Source organism: Antedon bifida, chromosome 1 (assembly GCF_963402885.1).
Source record: "Antedon bifida chromosome 1, ecAntBifi1.1, whole genome shotgun sequence".
In the NCBI taxonomy this organism is placed as follows: domain Eukaryota; kingdom Metazoa; phylum Echinodermata; class Crinoidea; order Comatulida; family Antedonidae; genus Antedon; species Antedon bifida.
Window position 1 is genome coordinate 12,127,221 of NC_136226.1, and position 20,320 is coordinate 12,147,540.

The window sequence follows — 20,320 nt, forward strand, 5'->3', positions numbered from 1 at the left end:
CACTGAAGTCAAAAGACCAGTAACTCAAGAAGTAGTAACACTTGTTGATGAAGTGACAGATAAAAAAGCAGTTCCATTGGAAAAGGATACTGCTAAAGTTGACATCACCGAAACTGTAAAACCAGTGGCGAAAGAAGCCATTACCATTATTGACACAGTTGTTGTTGAAAAACCAACCCAAGTAGATGAGGTAACTGCTAAGGCTGACATCACTGAAGTTGAAAAACCAGTAAGTCAAGAAGTAGTAACACTTGTTGATGAAGTCACAGATAAAAAAGCAGTTCCATTGGAAAAGGATACTGCTAAAGTTGACATCACCGAAACTGTGAAACCAGTGGCGAAAGAAGCTGTTACCATTATTGACACAGTTGTTGTTGAAAAACCAACCCAACTAGATGAGGTAACTGCTAAGGCTGACATCACTGAAGTTGAAAGACCAGTAACTCAAGAAGTAGTAACACTTGTTGATGAAGTGACAGATAAAAAAGCAGTTCCATTGGAAATAGGTACTGCTAAAGTAGACATCACCGAAACTGTAAAACCAGTGGCGAAAGAAGCCATTACCATTATTGACACAGTTGTTGTTGAAAAACCAACCCAAGTAGATGAGGTAACTGCTAAGGCTGACATCACTGAAGTTGAAAGACCAGTAAATCAAGAAGTAGTAACACTTGTTGATGAAGTCACAGATAAAAAAGCAGTTCCATTGGAAAAGGATACTGCTAAAGTTGACATCACCGAAACTGTGAAACCAGTGGCGAAAGAAGCTGTTACCATTATTGACACAGTTGTTGTTGAAAAACCAACCCAAGTAGATGAGGTAACTGCTAAGGCTGACATCACTGAAGTTGAAAGACCAGTAACTCAAGAAGTAGTAACACTTGTTGATGAAGTCACAGATAAAAAAGCAGTTTCATTGGAAAAGGATACTGCTAAAGTTGACATCACCGAAACTGTGAAACCAGTGGCGAAAGAAGCTGTTACCATTATTGACACAGTTGTTGTTCAAAAACCAACCCAAGTAGATGAGGTAACTTCTAAGGCTGACATCACTGAAGTTGAAAGACCAGTAAGTCAAGAAGTAGTAACACTTGTTGATGAAGTCACAGATAAAAAAGCAGTTTTATTGGAAAAGGATACTGCTAAAGTTGACAACACCGAAACTGTGAAACCAGTGGCGAAAGAAGCTGTTACCATTATTGACACAGTTGTTGTTGAAAAACCAACCCAAGTAGATGAGGTAACTGCTAAGGCTGACATCACTGAAGTTGAAAGACCAGTAACTCAAGAAGTAGTAACACTTGTTGATGAAGTCACAGATAGAAAAGCAGTTTCATTGGAAAAGGATACTGCTAAAGTTGACATCACCGAAACTGTGAAACCAGTGGCAAAAGAAGCTGTTACCATTATTGACACAGTTGTTGTTGAAAAACCAACCCAAGTAGATGAGGTAACTGCTAAGGCTGACATCACTGAAGTTGAAAGACCAGTAACTCAAGAAGTAGTAACACTTGTTGATGAAGTCACAGATAAAAAAGCAGTTCCATTGGAAAAGGATAGTGCTAAAGTTGACATCACTGAAACTGTGAAACCAGTGGCAAAAGAAGCTGTTACCATTATTGACACAGTTGTTGAAAAACCAACCCAAGTAGACGAGGTAACTGCTAAGGCTGATATCACTGAAGTTGAAAGACCAGTAACACAAGAAGTAATAACACTTGTTGATGAAGTCACAGATAAAAAAGCAGTTCCATTGGAAAAGGATACTGCTAAAGTTGACATCACCAAAACTGTAAAACCAGTGACGAAAGAAGCTTTTACCAATATTGACACAGTTGTTGTTGAAAAACCAACCCCAGTAGATGAGGTAACCGAGATTGACATATCTGAAGTTGACAGGCCAATAACACAGGAACTCACTGTTAAAAAGGAACCAGTTACAGAAGAAGTAGCAACTATTCCAGCGAAAATTGTTGAACCATTTAAAGATAAGGTATAGCTATCACAATTAATTACATAGTTGCTGTAATATCTTGAATTCTGAGTAATATTGTTGTGTTAAATTTCAATTATTATATTCCGTTTTTGTAATAAGACTATATAGATGATATAAATAGAATTTTCGTAATGCACATTGAATGTAGTAGGATTGCCAAATAATTCTAAAGATGATAAGGTAAGATTTAAATTAAAATGCTTTGAAATTGTAGGAAGTTGTTGATGGTGACTACGTCAAATTTACTAGCACTTTGAGTGGAACTCCTCGACCAACTGTCAACTGGTTTAGGTATTGTGCTTTTAATTTATGATTGATAATTCTGTATTTTTTATTTACTTCATTTATTTTAATTTATTTACTTGCTATTATAGCAGCTTATGGCTCTTTTAAAGTTAATTAGCTTCTGTTACTTGTTTGTGTCACTGAATAAATATTGTTATGATATGTAAATTAATCCAATATATACAACAACAGGAATGAGACTGAAATTCATACAGATGAGGATTATACTTTAACGTATGAAAATTACATCACATCACTTGAGATTCTTGATGCTATTCCAGAGGACTCTGGTGAAATTACTCTGAAGGCATTCAACATTGCAGGAGAAGATTCTTGCACAGCTAATCTTGTTGTGTCTGGTATAGTACCACTTATTATATTACTGTAATAAAACATGAATTTTCTCCTGAAAGATATCCTGATAGGAATAATTTTGGTAGTAAATTTATATAGTATTAAAATTACACAGTGAAATACTTTTTACACATAAACACCAGAATATGTATACAATACTAAAAATACAGTATATAATAGTAAAAATACAGTATGAAATAAAGATATATTATAAAGATTGTATTATATATTGTCATTGTTTTTACAGAAAAACTATTTCCTCCAACGTTTATTGATAAGCCAAGCGACCGTGAAGTAATGGAAGGTATTTAAGTAACTTTGATTCATTTAGTTATCTGCCAGACTGAATGATTCTGCATATCAAATAGCTTGGAAACATTTTTTCTTTTTACTGTTTCGACTAATTCAGTGTTGAATGATTTATATTACAGGGGATGACATTGAAATTCGCTTCAAAATCGATGGTAATCCGTATCCAAGCCTTTCCTGGGGCAAAGGATGGAAAAAAGTTGTCTCAAGTGAACAGTATACAGTAACTGTTGATAAAACTACATCAGAACATGTTCTAATTGTTCATGGAGCCAACATAACTGATGCAGGAAACTATATCTGTACATTAAGAAACTCTAAAGGAGAAACAAGGCATCGTGTCCACATGAAGGTCAATCCTAAACCGGTAGAGAAAATGTCATTCCTTCGTGCTTTAAAAAAGTAAGTTTTGTTGTTATATTCCAAAATATATTAAGTTCTTATAAAGTAATAATGTGTTATTAGTTTAATTATGCTTTCTCAATTAAAATTTCAGGAAACCAGAAGTAAAGAAAGAAAAAGTTGAAATTAATATCTTTGAACTTCTAAAGGAAGCTGAACCATCTGAGTATGTGAATATTTTAAAGGAAAATGGTGTTGTTGACTCTAAAGAAATTGCAGAACATGTGGACAAAATGAAAAAACACAAAGAAAAGGAAGAAACTTTACAGGTATTTTGAGTTTCATTACATCTTATATAAGTAGCTTGTTGATATGGAAGTAGTCAGTAACTTGACTATTAAATTGTTAAATATATCTTCTTTGTATAGGAATTTGTCCCAGAAGCTTCCAAGTCAGAAACTGTTCCAGAGGAGAAACATGTCGGAGAACCGATTCATGTTGCAAGAGTTGAAGCTCCTATAAAACAAGATTCTTTTGAACAGGCACCAGCGGATACACCTGACAATCTTCAACCAAATGTTCTTGAAGTTGGAAAATTAGAGGATATTAATGCTGTACAAATTTCCCAAGAGGAAATACTTCAGCATGAGACGCTAGAAGTGGAAGCTAAAGAAGAAGTAGAAGTGCCAGTTGTGATAGAGGAACCAAAACAAGAGAGGGAAGAACCAGAAGAAGTATTTTTAGATGCACAATCAGAGATAGAAGAGAAAGTAACGGTTGAAGATGAATTAGAGGAGTTAGTAGAAGCAATACCAGAAATTGAGAAAATCAACATTGACGTTTTGGAAGAAGAATTTAAAGTTACCAAACCAGAAATCGAAGAACAAATTAAATTTGAAGAACTAGGAGTAAAGATGGAGATGCCAGTGCAAGATATTCCTGATATGGTATCAACAATTACTATTGATAAAAAACCTGACCAAATGCTAAAAAAAGAAGTTGATGTTGTGAAACCTCATGTAGAAGAGCCAGAGAAAGTTGAGATATTTAAAACAAAAGCTCAAAAGCCAAAAGAGAAATCTGAGGAAATGAAAACAAAGCCTTTTGTTAAAAAAGAATTAGAACCTGAACATGCAATTATAGATTTGAGTAAAACTAAAACGCAAAAAGAGGAGGTTAAAGAAGTTAAGACAGTAACTCTTGGTAAAAAAGAGGTAGAACCAGAGCACATGCTTGTCCAGTTAAAGAAAACACCAAAAGCCAAAGCTGAGAAAGTTGATACTGAATTTACTTTGCCTTCTAAGACATCTGCAGTTGAGGAACCAGTCATTCCATTTAAAACAAAGGCATCAGAAGAACCCATTACTTTACCAAAGAAACAAGTAACTAAGGAAGTGCCTGAAAGTGTAGATGAACCCATTGTTGAACATTTTCCAAAAGCTATTGGTAAGTTTATTATTAAGTTGAATAAGTTAAAATGTGGTATCATTGAGCAGTAATTTTAAATACATACAACTTGTGTTGACTGTAAAATATTATTCTTTGTAGAAAAAGTGATGCACATCACTGAAACAGAGGCAGTAGAAATACCAGCTATGACAGTTATTGAAACTGAAGCCACTGTAATCAAACCAAAAGCACAAGCTCCATTCTTTGAAATAAAACCACGTGCAAAGGACGTAGAAGAGGGTATAGTAAACGTTTTAATTCAATTTTTTTATAATCATAATTCCTGAGTTGTGCATCATTTTTTAATTATTCTTTTTATTTCATTTGTTTTTTTAGGTGAAAAAGTCGAATTGTACTTTAAAGTTCATGGATTCCCTATGCCTTCTATAGAACTTACCAAATCTAACAAAAAGGTTGAAAGTACTGATCACTTTGAAATTGTTATAAATGTAGAGAAAGGTGAATGCTTAATTTCTATTAATGCCACGTTACCATCAGATGCCGGTCGGTATATCTGTAAGATAGCGAATGAAGCTGGAGAGACAAAACATGTTGTATCTTTAATGGTCCGAGAAAAACAAGTCAAACAAACTTTCAAAGTACCACTCAAAAAGTAAGTACTGAACTCTACTCTTTTATCAGAGTATTACATTAAAACAAAAGGGCTGTTTTATGTGGACATCAAACAGTGCCAACTGTATGTATGTATGGACAAATATAATCAGTATAGTGAAATATAATGAGTATTCCAAATTCTATTATTTGCCACTCATAGAGCTGCTTCTCCGAAAAAAGAGCAGGTGCCTAAGAAACGTGACCGAAGGGATTCCGATGAGATCCAAGCTGAAATTATTGAAGCTTTACTACGGGAGGCTAGCCCAGATGACTATGAAAGAATCTTGATGGAGCATGGAGTGTTTGACTTCCGTGCAATGCTTAAACATATCAAACGAGCACAAAGGACTGAGACAGTTGAAGACATTGATTTTGGAGTAAGTAATAATGTCTCATTTTACATGCTTTTTAAAAGAATAGCTTGATGTTGTGATGTGTTAGACATTCAGCATTTACTAAAGCTATAAGTTTAATAATATTTCTATTTCTTTCTTATTCATAAATAATGTAGTTCATTAGCCAAAGTATGAAATAAATGTATTTGCATTTTTATAGAAATTACGTCACATTGAGGAATCTGTGACTGAAGTAACCCAACCAGCACTAGAGACAGCAGCTGTCACCTCTCCTACCATCTTACTTAGAAGTGAAATACCAAAATTACCAGGTAATTTATGGAAATGTTATAATCAAAACTTTAAAAAGTTTACTAAACTAAACTTCTCTCATGTTCTGTTCTGTAGTCTACTATTTCATTATTATTTAAAAAGAAACAAAATATTATATAAGCACAAAATAATATTGAGGAATTTATTGTCTAAATGATTATTCAATAATGATCACACTAGAAACATTGAATTACTGTAATTGAATATAAAAATGTAAATAGTATGAAATTATTTTATGTGAATGCTCACAGTGCTACTTATGCTTGTTCTCACTGTTCTGAAACCTTATGTTCATTTTGTACCATCAATATTGTGTGTTATTTACAAGCAACCTTAGATTGTGTGGTGTATGATATACAGTGGCAGAGAAAATACCGACTCAACGCATTGTTGTATAAAAGTGTTGTACAGTAGTGTTATAAGTGAAAGAATACAAATATTCATTGAATAAGCTACTTAATTATTTCATACACTACATATGTTTCTAATGATCATGTGTGCGTTTTATCCCTAACAATTCTTTTAGCATATTTTTTATATACACACTAACAGTTTGTAGAATTATGTGTTTCATCTACCTGAGTGTTTAGATTTTCTTCCTTTGATTTATTTGTTTTGTTAATTACTAATGGGCTGGACTAGGGAATATTGACTGACTTAAAAGCTAAGGTTACATGTCAATAATAATAGTAGAGATATTTGTTGAAAAATCCTCTTCTGTTACATTTACAAACACTTTGAAATAACCAAATGTTCCAGTCACTTGCATGTGAAGCCTAATGCACATCAAGATTTCTACTAGCGCATGCCAACCAAACAAGGTCGTAGTTTCTGGCATTCTGTGTATATTTTCAGACATAGAAATTGGCTCTACTGATGTATTAGATTCATACGTACCATCAGAAACAGGGATTCCAGAGTTTTTCAGTTATGTCTCAGAGGCTGATGCTAAGGCAGAAATTGTTGAAATAGAAATAAGAGAATATAAAGAAGAAATTAAGCATGAAGAAGTAATTGAACCTGTAGAAGAAACTTCTGCTGTAACTGAAGAAGATGTAGATGGTACATTTAAAATCGGAAGTAAAGTTAAAGCAGTGATTAAAGAAGAAGGTGAGATGTACAAAGAAGTGGAAGAAGCTGCCATCCAAATCGAAAAACAAGAAGATGTAGAAAGTGCATTTGAGTTTATAAAGAGAAAACCAGTAGATGAGGTGAAAAGTAGTGGAGTATTAAAACCAGACCATGTAGAAGAAGATAAAGTAGAAAGTGCATTTAAATTAAGAAAAAAGGTAGAGGAAGAGGTGGAAATTCGTCCAAAGCTGGTTTCAAAAGTCGCCCAAGAAGATAAAGGCGAAGGTACCTTTGTCCTTAAAAGAAAAGCAAAAGGTACATACATTTACAGAATTTTTATTAATACTAAATTGTGACCAGGTGAAAATTTAAGGTAAGGTTGAATAAATGACAATGATAATATTGTTTGTCACTAGAAGTCATGTAAATAAATGTAAGTAAAATATGCACATTGCTCTTTAAATAATCATATTGACAATAATTAATACACATAACACAAGTTCAACTGCACTCCATCCTTTTTATCACATCACATTTAATAAAAGCAAAGTCACTATTCTGTACACTGTGTGTATGAGTGCATCAATCCCAGTTATCAAAGATCACAAGCATATCGGTACAACCTGTATTCTTTCACACTATGTTATTTTGTCCTGAGAACATTCATCGTTTCGTTGCACCACCGAACACACTATTGCACCATGGCATTCTGAATGAAGTATTATACTTATATTTAATATAAGTAATAGGGCAACTCTTTTAAGATTTTGTAGATGATGCGACTTCTGAAGTTTCTGAAGACTCTACTAAAGAACAAAGTGAATCTCTGACCAATACATTTTCCATTGCTGCCATTCCAAAAAGTGATACATATTCAGATTCCAATATAAAACAGGAAACAACAGTAGATAACCTTGATAAAGACACATTTTTAGCTGAAAACAATAAACATAGTTCATCTTCTGAAGAAGAGTGGATAAAAGTTCCATTACCCAGTTGGGGGATGGGTGGTTTTCCATATAAAAAACCTGGACATAAACTTGTCCGTGTTAAAAAAAAGAAGAAAAAGAAACCATCAAATGAAGAAAATATTTCTGCTATATTTGATCAAGAGGAACTTAGTATCTGTGATGAGGGTAAAGATGATTATGAACTTTCTGAAAGAGTAGATGATTCATTGGTACTTTATGAATCAGACCTAGACTCAGCAGAAGAATACCAATCAAATGAATATCAAAATAAATTACCACTTTCAAAAGATCAACCTCAATCTGATGAACGAAATATGAAATTGAAGCTAGTTGATGGTAAACATGAAAGAACAGCAAGTAATGACTTTTCAGACAATGATTCTATCCAAGATATCTTATCATTGATAGAAACAGATTTACAAGATGTTTTCGAACAGAGCACACAGACTGATATATCCATTATTGTAACTACAGACAGAGGGACTGATGCATTTAATGATTCTGTGGACGAAATTAATGATATTTGTTCTGAAGATTTTGTCAGCAGTGAATTGTCTCCAAACGATCAGAATAAGTATATTATGCCAGATTCTGAAATATGTACAAAAAACCCAAACCACAAAGATTCCGAAAGTAACCATGCTAAAGACAAATGTACTGAACATCCTACTTATCTCGCTGGTGAAAATAACAAAGATACGCAAACAATTGAATCATTTCCTGTCAACGACGTCAGTCTGAGTAATGAGGACATTAAATCAATTTTCCGTCACAGTACCGATACTGACATTTTTCTACCCGACATAGTATGTCTTCCAAAATCCCCTACCAAAGTCGACCAAGTACCTTGTCAACATGTATATGACAAACAAGAAATTGGACAGAAAGAAGAGCCAGTCACGTTTCAGTATATTAAGCCAAATATGACTGATGTATTCATTCCAAAAAACGAAAACTTGAACAAGCAGATGTGTGTTGATGATCAACCCATTGATATCGATAGAGATGAAAATTTAGCAGCAAAGGACAAATGTTCAGTTAAAGAATTTCCTACTAACCTGTCTGATAATGAAGCTGAGAATGGTAATGGAATAGATCCTGATGAGTTAATAGTTCAAGCAGAAATCACAGCTAGCGATGGATTTCGTACTGAAAATGATGAATGTAAAGAAAAATTTGCTGGAAATTTGCATTCTACTTTTGGTGATACTATTGATAGTTGTGATTATGATAGTACTCATGAACAGAAAAATATAAACAAAAATAAAGATATACATAATTTACCCACACTTCATCAAAAACATAATTCTCAACATAATGTTATTGGGGAAGATGTTTTGCCTGAACCAATTCCAAAAGATGAGGGCATTTCTGCAGTCATTGAATACGGTAATTAATTAAATTTTCTATTATTATTTTCAATGTTAGTTAGGGAAGCCAGACTTGTATAATTATAACTTGTAAGATGATGTCAAAATACGGAAAAAAGGGTAAGTTACTGCCCAACAAGGTGAATCATATTCGTTCTGAGCATAAAGGAATGCACTGAGAGCTTGCCTATGTGCTAGATAAGAATGAAGTATTATTATTATTATTAAGAACCCAATTTACTAATTTCTGGCATTATGTGGTAGGTTGGCCAGTTCTACCTTATCCACCCAGTATTTTTAATTTAGTGCTCATTGGTTTCTTGTGAAATTTGACATGACATATTGTATCATTGTTTCATATGAACATCACTAACAATGTATCATCATTGCTTTATGTTATATGTAATGTTTTTTTATCATTTGTTGTTTTTCTAAACGCTATAGTATATTTATAACATATTGTAATTTACAACTTACCTTTCAGAGAGATATAACAGTCTTGTATTATACTATTTTTTAACGCATAATTTATTTTGATAAATAATTTAGAGCCTCCTGCAATCAAACGTCCATTGCGAGATATCAACGCAAAGGTGAATGACACAGTGACTTTAGAAGTCACTCTGTCTTCGGAAGCAGATGTTGCCAGTATCAAGTGGTTTAAAAACTCGCAAGAGATTATGTCTAGTCCTAATTATGAGATATCTCAGACTGGTACAACATTAACACTTGTCATAAAAGATATTAAACCAGATGATCAAGCTGACTATACAGTGGTTGTGGGAGATGTTAAATCAACAGCAACCATTAATATTGAACGTAAGGAACATTCCAATTCAGTTATTTCAAAAACAAAACAAACATTTTAATGTAAATACTTTAGCAGACACATTAAAATGTGTCTGCTAAAGTATTTATTTCTTCTGTGTTATACATTGGCAAAAGTTTACATTTTTAAATTTTTTCACCCAGGTGTATGTATGACTGAAATTTGGTTTAATATTCCATACACTTTTATTGTTTTTGTTTAGCTTTGAACTTTACTTCTGAAATCAAAGATGTGAATATCACTGACATTCAGAAAGAGGCAGTGTTTGAAGCACAAGTGTCAGTTAGCACAGCAGATGTTGTCTGGTTAAAAGACAATAAACCTATTGTTGCCAGTTCTAAGTATGAGATGGTGATGTCAGGTGATACTAGAAAGCTTATTGTTAAAGACATGAGTCCAGAAGATGAAGGAGAGTATACATGTGTCATAGGCAGTGTGGAATCTTCAGCCCATCTTAATATTGATTGTAAGTTAAGTTGTTTGTAATATTTATTGTTATGTGAGGGCGTGTGGCGCAGGGTGTTGGACTACTGATCGTGAGACCGAGGTTCGAATCCAACTCTCGCCGCATTGCTTGTATCCTTAGGCAAGATACTTTACTTACGTTTGCCTCTCTCCACCCAGGTGTATAAATGGGTACCCGGTTAGATCAAGACACAACTTTACACTGATTACTAGCTGCATTATGGGAGTATGTTTCCATACATGTTTGATCCAAAAAATGACTGGGGTAATAATGTTCAGCGCTTAGAGAGCTTGCTTGTATGCGCTATATAAGAATGAACTATTATTATTATTATTATTCATTCATTGTTTTCATTGTTAGAGAAATCAACCAGCCATGGCATTCTTTAAATCCAATATACAATGATAACATCATAAATCTAAATTATTTATTAATTTAACCAAATTTGTTGCATAAAATGTTTTGTTTTGTTTAATTCTACTGTATTGTTTATTATTTTTATTTAGTTACAAAGTTTACATCACAATTAAAAGATGTGACAGCTACCGAATCAGAAGAAGCATCTTTCACTTGCGAAGTATCAAACCAAGAAGCGAGTGTGACATGGATGAGAAACAACAAAGAAATCACTGAAGATTCAAAACACTCTTTTGTTGTTGATGGATGTCAGAGAAAGTTGATAGTCAAAGATCTTGATACGAATGACTCAGCTGAATATTCATGTGTGTTTAAAAACCAAACATCTTCAGCAAATTTGACAGTTAAAGGTTTGTTAAAATTAAAATTTGATTCAATTTATTATCCAACTATGCATTTTATAATGATGTTATAAACTGTATATATATTGGAATTTGTAACGTTATTTTGTAAGATTTGCATCAATATTATTATAAAAAAATGTTCTTTTTATATAGCACCTCCTGTACTTTTCACAAGTGAATTGAAACCTGTGGAGATAAACGAATGTGAAGATGCTTGCTTTACTTGCAACGTTTCTGATGAAAATGCAGAAATAACATGGTTTAAAGATGGAGAGGAAATAAGTTCAAATGATAAATTTGAATTTATCACTAAAGGCAATGAGCGCATTTTGGTTGTCCACAATGTTTCCTTTGATGACGAAGCAGATTACACCTGTAAAACAAAAGACAGTGAATCTACTGCAGAACTTATTGTTGAAGGTAATGCCAATGAATTAGAGTTTAAAGGGTTATAGTATATAAAAAAGATGTTGTAAAGTATCCAAGTTGTTCCCTAATCTATAAAGTAGTATATTTAATTGCCAAATCCTTCTATATTCCGTTTGTTGATTACTTACCTTACCTGATAATTATTGCATTTTAATATTTCAACAGCATTGAATTTCACTTCCAAAATTAAAGATGTGAAAGTAACTGACGTACAGACAGAAGCTGTTTTTGAAGCACAGGTGTCAGTTAGCACAGCAGAAGTGACTTGGTTAAAGGACAATAAACCTATTGTTGCTAGTTCTAAGTATGAGATGGTGATGTCGGGTGATACTCGAAAGCTTATTGTTAAAGACATGAGTCCAGAAGATGATGGAGAGTATACATGTGTCGTAGGGAGTGTAGAATCTTCAGCCCATCTAAATATTGATAGTAAGTTGTTGATATATGTATTGTTATTAAAAAACTACTGTTTTTATTGTCTACGAAATCAACAAGCCAGAGCATTCTTGCAATCGTAGTAATATGAAGTAAGTTTAAATCCAAAATAAATGGTAAAGTAATAAAATGATAATGTCAAAATTCGAAAATACATATATTACTTTAACCAAATTTGCTGCATACCTTGTTATGTTTAATTTCACTATATTATTTTATTTAGTTACAAAGTTTACATCACAATTAAAAGATGTGACAGCTACCCAATCAGAAGAAGCATCTTTCACTTGCAAAGTATCAAACCAAGAAGCGAGTGTGACATGGATGAGAAACAACAAAGAAATCACTGAAGATTCAAAACACTCTTTTGTTGTTGATGGATGTCAGAGAAAGTTGATAGTCAAAGATCTTGATATGAATGACTCAGCTGAATATTCATGTGTGTTTAAAAACCAAACATCTTCAGCAAATTTGACAGTTAAAGGTTTGTTAAAATTAACATTTGATTCAATGTATTATCCAACTATGCATTCTATATTGATGTTTTAAACGTTATACATATTGGAGTTTGAAAAGTTATTTTGTAAGATTTGCATCAATATTATTATAAAAAAATGTTCTTTTTATATAGCACCTCCTGTACTTTTCACAAGTGAATTGAAACCTGTGGAGATAAACGAATGTGAAGATGCTTGCTTTACTTGCAACGTTTCTGATGAAAATGCAGAAATAACATGGTTTAAAGATGGAGAGGAAATAAGTTCAAATGATAAATTTGAATTTATCACGAAAGGCAATGAGCGCATTTTGGTTGTCCACAATGTTTCCTTTGATGACGAAGCAGATTACACCTGTAAAACAAAAGACAGTGAATCTACTGCAGAACTTGTTGTTGAAGGTAATGCCAATGAATTAGAGTTTAAAGGGTTATGGTATATAAAAAAGATGTTGTAAAGTATCCAAGTTGTTCCCTAATCTATGAAGTAGTATATTTAATTGCCAAATCCTTCCATATTCCGTTTGTTGATTACTTACCTTACCTGATAATTATTGCATTTTATATTTCAACAGCATTGAATTTCACTTCCAAAATTAAAGATGTGAAAGTAACTGACGTACAGACAGAAGCTGTTTTTGAAGCACAGGTGTCAGTTAGCACAGCAGAAGTGACTTGGTTAAAGGACAATAAACCTATTGTTGCTAGTTCTAAGTATGAGATGGTGATGTCGGGTGATACTCGAAAGCTTATTGTTAAAGACATGAGTCCAGAAGATGAAGGAGAGTATACATGTGTCGTAGGGAGTGTAGAATCTTCAGCCCATCTAAATATTGATAGTAAGTTGTTGATATATGTATTGTTATTAAAAAACTACTGTTTTTATTGTCTACGAAATCAACAAGCCAGAGCATTCTTGCAATCATAGTAATATGAAGTAAGTTTAAATCCAAAATAAATGGTAAAGTAATAAAATGATAATGTCAAAATTCGAAAATACATATATTACTTTAACCAAATTTGCTGCATACCTTGTTATGTTTAATTTCACTGTATTATTTTATTTAGTTACAAAGTTTACATCACAATTAAAAGATGTGACAGCTACCGAATCAGAAGAAGCATCTTTCATTTGCGAAGTATCAAACCAAGAAGCGAGTGTGACATGGATGAGAAACAACAAAGAAATCACTGAAGATTCAAAACACTCTTTTGTTGTTGATGGATGTCAGAGAAAGTTGATAGTCAAAGATCTTGATACGAATGACTCAGCTGAATATTCATGTGTGTTTAAAAACCAAACATCTTCAGCAAATTTGACAGTTAAAGGTTAGTAGTTTGAGTGGTAGTTCAAAAAGAATAAATCAAATTATTTTTTTAATAAATACATTTTTCATTAATACTTTGATTACAATTATTTTTTAGCACCTCCTGTTGTCTTTACTGCCGATTTGAAGACGGTGGAGTTAATTGAACGTGAAGATGCTTACTTTACATGCAGTATTTCAGATGAAAATGCTGAAATAACTTGGTTTAAAGATGGAGAGGAAATAGTACCAAATGAGAAATTTGATTTCATCATCAAAGGCAATGAACATACTCTTGTTGTTCATAACGCTTCTGTCGATGATGAAGCAGATTACACCTGTAAAACACAAGACAGTGAATCTACTGCAGAGCTTATTGTCGAAGGTATTATTATTAAACTATTTTTAATTGAATGATGCTTTCACATAAAAGGAAAAATCAGATTTAATTATTAATTTCTATCTAACAGCACTGAAGTTTACCTCTGGTATCCAAGATGTCAATGTCACTGAGTTTGAAGACGAGGTGAATTTCCAGGCTAAAGTATCATCTGCCAATGCAGATGTTACTTGGTTTAAAGACAACAAACCCATTGAAACCAACTCAAAATATGAGATGGTTGTATCAGGGAAAAACCGAAAGCTTATTGTTAAAGACATGAGTCCAGAAGATGCGGGGAACTACACATGCGTTGTAGGTGACGTAGAGTCTACAGCCAATCTAACTGTTGAAGGTAAAATATCTGGTCTGATTTGTGTGATTTTATTTTACTTATCGTCATCAAGTTAATAAAAGAAGAGCTTAGAACTAACTTTGATTATTGATTTATTTTCAAAATATATAAATATATAAGTTACTGGAAAGAAACTTACAAATACAAATATGTATTTAATAAATAAAGTTGTTTTTTTTTAAAGTTTTCTTTAGGTTTGTGACAAAAGTGTTTATATTATGCAAAAAATATCTAATTTACTTGTTACTTCTATTTGTCCAGTTACAAAGTTTACTTCACCATTGCAAGACATAACCACGGCGGAGTTTGGAGAAACTACTTTCTCTTGTCAAGTTTCCAACCAGCAAGCTACTGTGACATGGATGAAAAATGACGAGGTTATTACCGAAGGTCCTAAACATTCCTTTGTCATTGATGGATGTCAAAGGAAACTTGTAATCAAAGATGCTGACATGAAAGATTCTGGTGAATATTCATGTGTGTTTAAGAATGAGTCATCATCAGCAACATTAAGAGTCAAAGGTAATTGTTTTGTTTGTATTTCAATTTTATGCTTATGAGCCAATTCTTGTTAAATTGTGAGTAAAAAATCATCTAAAGAAAGCATTGTTGTTGTAGACATGGCATCTATTTGAATTAGTAACATACGTCCTTTGTTGTTTAGGAACCAACTTCACCAAAGAGTTAAAAAATACAGAAGTAGCAGAATTTGATGATGTTAAGTTAGTCTGCGAAGTGTCCAATGCTAAAGTGACCGTATCATGGCGAAAAGATGGAAAACCACTAGAAGAAGATGACAGAATTGAATTTATTGTTGATGGCAAAAAGCGTGGATTAATCATTCATAACCTGACACTTGATGATGAGGCAGATTACACATGTGTTACATCTGAGCATTCAACAACTGCAGAGCTACTTATTGCAGGTAAATACAGTAATAGCCGATACTGATGCTAATCACAATTAATCAAGTCTATACTATTTTGTTATAGCAACAAAATGTTAGAAGCCTAAATATAACAATTATATAAGGTATTGGCAACATAATATATATATATATATCATACTATTCTTTAGTTCTTTGTATTTGGCGACTGTTTGCATGCCCTAATATTGTGTCCTATTATGTATAGAATGTACATTTACCACCGAGCTCAAGGATATCGACGCAACTGAATTTGATACAGCTGTAATGGAGTGTGCTTTAAGTAACCCTAAAGCTAAAGTCACATGGACAATTGAATCAAAGATGATAGAAGAGAATGAGAAGTTCAGCTTTATTGTTGATGGCAAAAAGCGTGGCCTTCGTATAAAAGATGTTGGTATTGATGACGATGCTGAATATACATGTTCTATTGGTGCCCAACAAACATCCGCTGGATTATTTGTTGAAGGTAATTTATAATCTCTTCACTTTTAATACTAAATAATTTAGTGTAGTGTAGTTTTTTGTGTATTCATCTATTTAATGTATATCTGATAAGCTAGCATTTTTAGAAAAAGAATGTTTTACAATCTTTTAAATCATTTTAATGCCTAATCTATTTAAGGAACCAAGTTTGAAACAAAGCTTGTTGATGTGACTGTTATAGTAGGCGAACAAGCTGAGTTTGTCTGTACAGTCTCACATGAAAGGGCAGTCGTCAAATGGACGAAAGACAAAACTGAGATAAAACCAGATGTCAGGCACAAGATAAGAGTAGATGGCAAAACAAGAAAATTGATTATTTATGATGCCAAACTTGATGATGAGTGTAAAATTACATGTGCAATGGAAACGGATACAACAAAGGCTGAGCTCTTGGTCGAACGTAAGTCTTACATGGTTCTTAACCCAATTCAAAATTATTATTTCAAATGTAGTTCAGTTTAAAAGTAACTACAGGTACAACAACAAATTACTGTATTGTCAATTTTAATAAGACCAAAATTTGAAAAACCATTTCCTCTTTTAGCTCCTCCCGTTGTGTTCCTCGCTGAATTGAAAAACATGACATCTATCGAACGTCAAGATGCTCGCTTTAACTGTAAGATCTCTGATGAAGATGCCAAAATTAAGTGGCTCAAAGATGGAGAGGAAATTGTTGCCAATGGGAAATATGAATTTGTAACTAAAGGTAACGAGCGCATATTGATTGTTCACAACGTTTCTTTCGATGATGAATCGGACTACACATGTAAAACATGCGACAGTGAGTCGACTGCAGAACTCATTGTTGAAGGTAAGATTATGGTTTTTTATTATTTTATTGGAAAATATACTCTTACATACACCATCTAATTCCTTCCTACTTCAGTCATAGTATCATAGCAATCAAACTGTGATAACAGTTTAATCACGAAGATACACTGTAGCTTCTGGTTATTTTGTTTTATTACAATATCCATTGTGTATTATTTTACCTTTATAGAAGCACCTCCTGAGGTCGTAGAAGCTCCAAGCGACACAAGCTGTATCGAGGAAGATGAAGAAGTAGTACTAACTTGTGTCCTTGATAAAGAAACAGCTGATCTAAAGTGGATGAAAAATGGTTCTGAGATCCAACCAGACAACAAATACAACATGATCAGAGATGGTAAAAAACACTCATTGATCATAAAGAATGTAGCTCTCAATGACGAGGCTGAATACACAGTTCTTGTTTCTGAAAAACGGAATTATGCTAAACTGACCGTGAAAGGTATGGTTTTAATACATACAATTGTATATGATGTTATATCATCCTTTACTATGTTGTATTGTTTATTTATCCTTTACTGTGTTTAAACATTAAATTTAGTAATAATACCTAAATACTTAATTTAATCAATTTTAGACAAATCTGCAGAGATTTTACAACCACCAGAAGAGGTTATAACAGGTCCTGGTACTTCAGTGTCATTTACATGTATCGTCAACAAGGAAAACATAAAATTCAGATGGTTGAAAAATGGAAAACCAATCAAAGAAAACAACAAATACGAAATGAAGCAAGATGGAAAAACTTATGTACTTTTTGTTAAGAATGTTACATTTGATGATGATGCTGAATACACAGCTGAAGTTGACAAGATACAGTGTCACGCTGATCTGATTTTGGAAGGTAATTTATTTTGTAATTCAGTATTTAAAACGTATTTAAAGTAGGTTAAAGGGCTAATTGTAATCACAATGTCATTCTAATGTTGTTACCACATGTATTCCTCACTATGTACTTCTTCAAACAATATTAGTTATATATGTGATGTTCATATATCCTTTTTTATTTTACTATAATTACCTTTTCTACAGCAATACCTGAGGTTAAAATAAATGATGATTTTAAGAAACTAACTATCAGAGCTGGAAAGAAAGTAACAGTGATTTCAGATATCACTGGTGCACCGTCACCAACAGTAAGTTGGACAATGGCTGAAAAACAGATAGACACATCAGATCATGTCAAAATAAATACAGACAAAGGCATGTGCATACAGTCTACAATCAATATCTTAGAGACAACACGACAAGACCGTGGTAAATATATGGTTACTGCAGCAAATGATGTTGGAACGGGTACTGATGCATTTGAATTGGATGTTTTTGGTAAGTACTTCAAATAAATTATTGTTATTATAAACTTTATGATTTACTACACAATGAGAATTATATATACTAAATGGTACGCGAGCGTACCATCTAGGTCGTGTCCACAGATGGTTCTCGAATACACAGTAATTTCAGCGTAAAAAATGTACGTACCGCAGGACTATAGTACATTGTCGTTTACAGAAACGAATAAATAGACACGATGATTTATGTAAAATTAGCACCCTGGGAATTAGACCTTGTCTTAAAAATGAGTCCAATTTTTTTATTTGAACTCATTTAAACAAACCCAATTTGTGTTTTGTATATAACATTAGAGTTAAGGGATGTGGAAAAGGATGGGAAGAACAATTTTTAAATATATTCTCTATCCACTCAGTAACGAAATATTGTTTTAAATGTTTTATAGACCTATCAATAATATACTACTAAACACAGTAAAACATTTACGATTTATAATACTTTTTTAAAACTGTCCCTGTTATAGTCGATTGAAATAGTAAAGTACAAACGTTGAACTACGAAGTTTATATTTTTTATAATTATTAATTAATACAAACGTTGAGAAGCAACTGTCAGTAATCTACCCACAGTCACAGTAATAAATGTTCTTTGTATATTTTGTTTATATATCTAACAGTAACCACATTCACAGTAAGACAATTTCGATTCAAATGGCCACCAAAAATGGTTAATACGTACAGTATTTACAATATTGTCAAAGTGTTGCAATACTATATAAGTTGTATTCTCCAAGGGCCCATAAATTTACCTACTTGTGTTAAACCAAGGGCTCACAAATTTACCTACAAACTGGGAGTCTGAGAGATTGGAATGTTCCATTCATCGCAAATCAATACATTTTTATAAACGTATATTAAATCTATCAAAATAGTATTTTTTAAAGAAAATCGGCCTGTTTTCAACATTATGATACTGTACTCGAGCTGTTCAACCGGTTTTCAGCTATTAAAAACAATTATCATAGAAGGAGATAGGAAAATGCGAAGTATCCTCGTATTATTGTGTGCAGGTATTTTTCATGAGGACATCCATTAGACAGTGTAAACCACGATCGGAAAACACCCCTATTTGGGGCAAATCGTTGAACCTAAATTCGTTTTAATTGTCAATAACTAATTATCAAACTAAATTTAATTAGTAAACAGGGTTACATCAGGTGGTTAAAATCAGTACCGAGATTCTAACCAACTTTATATACTATCGAGTAAACTTTCTAGAAATAACACACGATTTACCGAATTTTGCCCTTACGTAAATTTATATATAGATTATGCAGTTTTAGTGTATGTTTTAGATTTTGCAGTTGATACATACGATGCCATTTTTAACAATATAATAGTTTAATATAATAATGCTATGCATTAATTTTTATTCTCAGATATACCTCAACCACCACAGAACCTTAAAATAGGCGAAATAACTCCAAAAAGTGTAAGCCTGAGTTGGGATGTTCCATTAGATGATGGAGGAAGCCCAGTAACTAAGTTCTATGTTGAAAGAAGAGATATGAAGAGAGATAACTGGATGTCTGCAGGCAATACACCTGATTTGTCAATGGATGTTACCAAAGTGGTTGAAGGAAATGAGTACATGTTCCGTGTTTATGCTTCAAATAAACATGGAGACGGTGAACCGTGTAAACCAACAGACCCAGTTATTGCGAAACATCAGTTTGGTAAAAAAATGTTTATATATGTTTAATATGTTATAACCACCTAAACAATTATTATCATACATAGCACTATCAAATATAATATCTTACTTAAATATTGTTGTTAATACAAATATAATAAAACCATCTCAAATGGTTACAAGTATCTAAATTTTAGACAATACTTCTA

The 20,320-nt window shown here is 32.8% G+C and overlaps 1 protein-coding gene across 6 annotated transcripts in view; it reads left to right on the forward strand.

The window, feature by feature from the left end:
- Positions 1-517: 517 nt before the first annotated feature.
- Positions 518-20,320, forward strand: part of LOC144842250 (titin-like) — a 79,241-nt gene continuing 59,438 nt past the window's right edge. For 4 of the 6 annotated variants that reach the window (XM_078698664.1, XM_078698671.1, XM_078698690.1 and 1 more), the window contains exons 1-32: positions 518-1,993; positions 2,211-2,287; positions 2,474-2,640; positions 2,883-2,939; positions 3,067-3,346; positions 3,441-3,615; positions 3,715-4,732; positions 4,835-4,975; positions 5,072-5,348; positions 5,511-5,727; positions 5,906-6,017; positions 6,874-7,404; positions 9,980-10,249; positions 10,462-10,725; positions 11,232-11,492; positions 11,640-11,906; positions 12,081-12,344; positions 12,574-12,834; positions 12,982-13,248; positions 13,422-13,685; positions 13,915-14,175; positions 14,272-14,538; positions 14,624-14,887; positions 15,149-15,409; positions 15,552-15,812; positions 16,021-16,281; positions 16,438-16,698; positions 16,843-17,109; positions 17,299-17,568; positions 17,704-17,970; positions 18,159-18,452; positions 19,858-20,154. In XM_078698664.1, the coding sequence (XP_078554790.1) occupies positions 2,933-2,939; positions 3,067-3,346; positions 3,441-3,615; positions 3,715-4,732; positions 4,835-4,975; positions 5,072-5,348; positions 5,511-5,727; positions 5,906-6,017; positions 6,874-7,404; positions 9,980-10,249; positions 10,462-10,725; positions 11,232-11,492; positions 11,640-11,906; positions 12,081-12,344; positions 12,574-12,834; positions 12,982-13,248; positions 13,422-13,685; positions 13,915-14,175; positions 14,272-14,538; positions 14,624-14,887; positions 15,149-15,409; positions 15,552-15,812; positions 16,021-16,281; positions 16,438-16,698; positions 16,843-17,109; positions 17,299-17,568; positions 17,704-17,970; positions 18,159-18,452; positions 19,858-20,154 (8,107 nt within the window). In that variant the 5' untranslated portion in view covers positions 518-1,993; positions 2,211-2,287; positions 2,474-2,640; positions 2,883-2,932. Of the gene's footprint in view, positions 1,994-2,210; positions 2,288-2,473; positions 2,641-2,882; positions 2,940-3,066; positions 3,347-3,440; positions 3,616-3,714; positions 4,733-4,834; positions 4,976-5,071; positions 5,349-5,510; positions 5,728-5,905; positions 6,018-6,873; positions 7,405-9,038; positions 9,450-9,979; positions 10,250-10,461; positions 10,726-11,231; positions 11,493-11,639; positions 11,907-12,080; positions 12,345-12,573; positions 12,835-12,981; positions 13,249-13,421; positions 13,686-13,914; positions 14,176-14,271; positions 14,539-14,623; positions 14,888-15,148; positions 15,410-15,551; positions 15,813-16,020; positions 16,282-16,437; positions 16,699-16,842; positions 17,110-17,298; positions 17,569-17,703; positions 17,971-18,158; positions 18,453-19,857; positions 20,155-20,320 lie in introns of those variants that run through there. The other 2 variants (XM_078698681.1, XM_078698697.1) reach the window with 2 other exon arrangements.